Source organism: Athene cunicularia, assembly GCF_003259725.1.
Source record: "Athene cunicularia isolate RWA chromosome 2 unlocalized genomic scaffold, athCun1 chr2_part2, whole genome shotgun sequence".
NCBI lineage: Eukaryota > Metazoa > Chordata > Aves > Strigiformes > Strigidae > Athene > Athene cunicularia.
In genome coordinates this window covers 3207916-3213526 of record NW_020799096.1, presented here as the reverse complement: position 1 = coordinate 3213526, position 5611 = coordinate 3207916, and the positions used below count along the sequence as shown (strand labels likewise).

Genomic DNA, 5611 nt, shown 5'->3' with positions numbered 1-5611 from the left:
GGACCCCCTGGGATGTTCTGATCTCCACTGGCCGGGACGCTCCGGTGTCCCCCAGGATATTCCGGTGTCCCCCGGCATGCTCCAGTGCTCCCCGAGATGGTCCAGTCTCCCCCGGGATGCTCCGTGTCCCCCAGGATGCTTCAGTGTCCCCCAGGATGCTCCAGTGCTCCCCGGGATGCTCCAGTGCTCCCCGGGCCGGCGAGGGGCAGGGAGGGGACATCAGGCGAGGGGCTTCATCCTGGTCCAGCCCGGAGCGGCCAGTCCCACCGAGAGCCGGGTATGTTACCAGGACCATGGCACGGCCGTGGGCAATAAACAGTCGGTAACAATAAGGCGGGCCCGCGAGTGGAGGAGCCAGCGTGTGATGGATTGCGGCAGGGTGTGGGGATGAGGGGACGTGGGTGTGATGGGGTAGCCCGAGGAGGCCAGTGGTGAGGCCGTGCTGCTCGGTGGGGGAGCTGGAGGAAAGGGGTGCAGGGTGTAGGGTGCTGGGTCTGGGTGCCAGCGAGGGCAGAGGGAGGGACCCACAACACGACAGGACAAGGGGGATGTGCCACCTGCTTGCGACCCAGCCGACAGCGGGGCTAGGGCAGCCTTGGCGGGGGGATGGGGGCAGGGGGGCTTCAACTGCCTCCACTGCCCAGATCCTGGGTGTCCCATGGGTGGTTGCTCCCTGCCCCAGCTCTTGTCAGGAACCAACACCCCCCCCCACCCCAGCCCCGAGGAACAGTGGAGCCTGACTCCTGGGGAATCACAGAATCACGAGAAGGTTTGAGTTGGAAGGGACCTTAAAGACCATCTAGTCCGACCCTCCTGCCATGGGCAGGGACACCTTACACTAGCCCAGGTTGCCCAAAGCCCCGTCCAACCTGGCCTTGAACACTCCCAGGGAGGGGGCAGCCACAGCTGCTCTGGGAAACCTCTGCCAGTGTCTCAACACCCTCACAGGGAAGAGTTTCCTCATCTCTAATCTAAATCTCCCCTCTTTCAGTTTAAAACTGCAACCCCTCATCCTATCCCTACACCCCCTGATCAGGAGTCTCTCCCCATCTTTCCTGTAGCCCCTTTAAGTACTGGGAAGCTGCTCTAAGGTCTCCCCAGAGCCTTCTCTTCTCCAGGCTGAACACCCCCAACTCTCTCAGCCTGTCCTCACAAGGGGGTGCTCCTGCTCCCCGATCACCCTCGTGGCCTCCGCAGGACCCACTCCAGCAGGTCCGTGTCCTTCTGATGTTGGTGCCCCCAGAGCTGGACACAGCACTGGAGGGGGGGGTCTCAGGAGAGCAGAGCAGAGGGTGAGAATCCCCTCCCTCGCCCTGCTGGCCACACTGCTCTGGATGCAGCCCAGGCCACGGTTGGCTTTCAGGGCTGCAAGCGCACATTGCTGGCTCACAGTCAGTTTTCCACCCAATACCCCAAGCCCCTCTCCGCAGGGCTGCTCTCAATCCACTCATGGCCCAGCCTTTATTTGTGCTTGGGGTTGCCCTGACCCATGTGCAGGACCTTGCACTTGGCCTTGTTGAACACCAACATGGGCCCACCTCTCCAGCCCCTCTGTCTGTCCCCAGCCGTCCCTCAACCCCGCTAACCCCGGTGACAGCATGCCATCACCCGAGCAGGGTCACCACAGTGTGACCTACTCCACCATTCCGTCTGGTCCCTCCTGCCCTCCCACCTGAACTCCCCCCCGATCCCAGGAGCAGCCTCCAGCGAGAGCTGGGTGCAGGGGCCATCCGCAGGTGGCAGGTGCCACCCCCCAGGTGCAAGAGGGACTCAGCAGGCCCCAGAAGCATCCCTGGGGATGGTGACAGGGTTGTGCAAGGGCAGGGTGGCCTCAGGCACCATGAGCCACCGTTAGCCACACCTGGGGGCAAAGAGCCAGTGCCAAAATTGGAGGCGGCTGCAAATTGCAGCACAGACTCATGTATTTCCTCCCCCTTCCCTGGCTCTGCCTGCCCAGCCTCTGCCATTGCCCCCGGATCATGCCAGGCACCATGCGTGGCCACCACACAGGTCCCAGAGTGGGGGGAGTGGGCCAGCACTTGCCCCCCCTGAGCAAGGGGTCACCCCAGTATGAGCGCTGATTGTTGCAGCCCCTCTCCGATGCAGCTCACCTTTGAGGCTGTAATTAATAAAGAACAGAATAGCGTAGCACAGCATAGAACATAATAGAATAACAGAAGAGAAAACAGAAATAGGGGAAGGGAAGGGGGAAGGGGGAATAAAAGTAAAATTTCAGCTGGAAGGGACCCAGGACAACCATCTAGTCCACCTGCAGCTCATCCATCTGGTCCTCAGGAACAGACACATTCAGGGTTCACTGGGCAACACCAGCGCAAGGACCACCTCAGGCCGGGCTCAGCAGCCAGTCCCCACCAGATGAGTCCTCCCAGCCCTGCCCAACTCCCCTCAGCCACCACAGCACAGGCAACCGCTCATCCAAACCGACAGCCACATTCCTACCAAACGGGATTTATTAAACTACGAAAAAAACATGGACAACACGGTGCTCTGTGACTTAAAATGCGCCAACAGGCTCCTACACTTACCCAGAAACAGGGGAATGGTGCTGGGGGTTGCTTGAGGAAAAAGTCACTGCCCGCAAACTGAACTGGGTGGCCACGCTCCCTAAACCTGGGAAGAGCGGTTCCCCCATCCCACACTTCAAACAAAGGTACAAAGCAGTTCAGAGGAAGGCGGCAGGTCCTGGTGAAGCGGCACAGGGACAGGTTGGGGTGCCCGGACAGCTCTGCCCTTCGCACTGGTGGGGCAGTCAGGCTGCGGGTGCAGACAGCAGCCCTCACTCCTGCCCTCTCTTGAAGCAGAGACCCCCCAGGAGCTGCCCCATCGGGGAGGGATCACAGCCCTCAGCAGAGCCAGGGCAGCACACAGGCACCGTGGGGTGGGGGACACATTTGGGCAGACTGGGGGTCCCACACTCCACATCCCGGCTTTGTTCTTCCACAGCTCCAGGCAAACCGTGGCCCCAGGCTGGGCTCACAGCTCGGTTTTACCAGTGTGCAGCCAGAGGGGGTGGAGATGGGGCAGCCACCCCGCCGCCCCCACCCCAACTTCACCTGGCCAGCACCCGGCAGTGTCCAGTACACCTGGAGGAGTGAGTCAGGACGGTGGTCTGAAGGTAAAATGGGAAAAGTGCCCAAGGTGGGGGGGCATTGAGGTCCAAAGGGGTGCAGAGCGCAGGGCTGGCGCGTCCTGGATGTGCCCTGGGGAGGAGGCAGTGGGCAAAGTCATGTCCCATGAAGGCAGGATGAGGTCCCCTCCGGGCCCTCCCAGCATAGAGACAAGCCCCCTCTTGCGTTCCAGAGTGGCTGCAGCTACTGCTGGCCATTGTTCCCCGCCACAGAGGTGCCCGCATCCCCCTCACTGTGAGCCCTCTGGTGCAGCAGCAGTTTGCTCTTGGAGCTGAAGCCCATCCGGCAGTGGGAGCAGGTGAAGATCTTGTAACGCCGGTGGAGCTTTTTGTGGGTGATGAGGTTGGCCTTGCTGCAGAAGGCCTTGTCGCACTGGGGGCAGGCGAAGGGCCGCTCACCCGTGTGCACGCGCTGGTGCATCAGCAGGTTCCCGCTGCGGCTGAAGCCGCGGCCGCAGTCGGGGCATTTGTGGGAGCGCTCCTGTGCGTGGCTGCGCTGGTGGATGATCAGGCTTTCCTTCCAGCTGAAGCTGCGGCCGCAACGCCCGCAGAGGAAGGGTCGCTCCTCGCAGTGGGCAGCCTGGTGACGGTTCAGGCTGGCCTCATCCTCAAAGCACTTCTCACACTGCGGGCACTTGTGGCATGGCTGGTCAGCGTGTTCCTTGCCATGAGCCTGCAAGCCGCGCTTGTGGCGGAAGCTGTCCCCGCAGAGCGGGCAGACGTAGCCGCCCTCGCCGCCATGGCTCGCCCGGTGCCGCAGCAGATCTCCTTTCAAGCAGAAGGTCCTGCAGCACTCAGTGCAGGCATGCTGGTGCCGGCCCCGGTGCTTTTTGTGCGTCAGGAGGCTGCGGCGGTGGCGGAAAGCCTTGCCGCAGGCACCGCACTGGTAGTAGGGTGCCAGGCGATGGTGCTCGTCCCAGTGCGCGCTCAGCCCGGCCTCGGCCTCGAAGGTCAGCCCGCAGATGCCGCAAATGAGGAGCCCCTCACCCCCTGCCATGGGCGCCCCCGGAGGCCCACCCAGGTAGCTCCTGGGGGGCATCCCAGGTCCCCGGCTCCGCGTGGCACCAGCCGGAGCAGAGCGTGGGGTACCCCAACTCCTCGGCTGCCCCAGCTGGCGATGCGTACGGGACCCAGCGTCCCTGGTCGTTGTCCTCAGACGGATCCTCGCTGGCCATCCCACCCCAGGCAGCTGTTGGGAACAGGGGTGCAGTCATGACGAGGGGCGCTGCAGCACATGGTGGGGGGCACCATCAGTGCAGACCCCCATGGTCCTGGTGCCACTGCCCCCCCCCCACCCTGCCACAGCCTCCTCTCACCCCTGCAATGCCCCCAGCACCATCTGGCCGAAGTGGGACACCCCAACCCACCCAAGTGAGGATGTGGGGCAGGACCCCGCCTCAGTGGGGGTCTGGCTGAGGTCAGCTGCCTTGTGCCACACCAGGGGCTTCTACCTCACTAAATCAGCACCAATTTCCCAGCCCGGTGTCCCCGCGGTCACTCACAGGTGCCGGAGGCATCGGGAGCTCTGCTGTCCCTCCCACCACAGAGGACCCCCCCACGTGACTCCTCCCCAGGCTCCATTTTGTGGCTGAGCTTGGACTTGGGGCCTGTGAAGGAGAGAGAAACCTCAGCATCCCCCGAGCCACCCGAGGAGTCACCATCACTGGGGGCCATGCTGGGAGGATGCCGGCCGTGGGAGCAGCAGGACCAGGGAGGGGGGCTGCTGCATTCAGGGCCCTTGGGAGCTACTGGTGCCAGCCCCGGGTTGTGGCGGCGAACCGGGGTGCAGCGGGGTGGGGAGCAGTGGGGCCAGGGTACCTGGAGCCGTTATTCCTCACACACCAGGGACGAACTCGGCAGGCCCGGGGAGGGCAGCGGGCACGCTGCAGCCCCGCTCTGCATGGAGAGATGGCAGGTTGAGCTCTGCCCACGCGTGCCCGACCCGAGGGGTTCAGGCTGCCAACCCCCAGCTGAGGGAGCTCTGGACCCCCGGCTGCGCCTCTGGATGCGCTCCCAACCCAGCAGCGCTGCTGGCTTCATACTCCAGGCTCCACAAGGACTCGTCCTTACCTAGGCTGACAACCAGGTCATAGTTGTCCATCATCCCCTCCTGGTAGAGCTCCCGCTGCCATGTCGTCAGTTCTACCCACTCCTGGGGTGAGAAGTAGATGGCCACGTCCTCAAACGTCACCATGCCCTGGAAGACAAGAGCAGGGGCTGAGGGGACCCGGGGACTGGGGGGGGAGGATGGCGTCTGCCACCACCATCACCTCCTCCTTCTCCCGGGGGGCACACAGGGCTGTAGCAGGTCACTGATCCCCAGATGGCCCCGTCCTTGGGCTGCTCAGCCCCGTCACCGTCATGGCAGGGTGGCCGGTGATCCCCAGACCCCCGCCCTCGGCATGGTCCGGCTGTGCCCAGACCGGGGGACGGGGCGGCAATATCCGGCCCCGGGACCCCCCG

At 63.7% G+C, this 5611-nt stretch overlaps 1 protein-coding gene across 1 annotated transcript in view; it reads right to left on the bottom strand.

Moving 5' to 3' along the window:
• The window catches only part of LOC113477503, a 36673-nt gene that overhangs the window by 12936 nt on the left and 18126 nt on the right, over window positions 1-5611 (bottom strand). The window contains exons 6-10 of the mRNA XM_026843815.1: window positions 5219-5345; window positions 4967-4977; window positions 4651-4755; window positions 3334-4337; window positions 2112-2119 (exon numbers count right to left, since the gene is read on the bottom strand). Of these exons, the coding sequence (XP_026699616.1) occupies window positions 2112-2119; window positions 3334-4337; window positions 4651-4755; window positions 4967-4977; window positions 5219-5345 (1255 nt within the window). The remainder of the gene's footprint in view (window positions 1-2111; window positions 2120-3333; window positions 4338-4650; window positions 4756-4966; window positions 4978-5218; window positions 5346-5611) is intronic.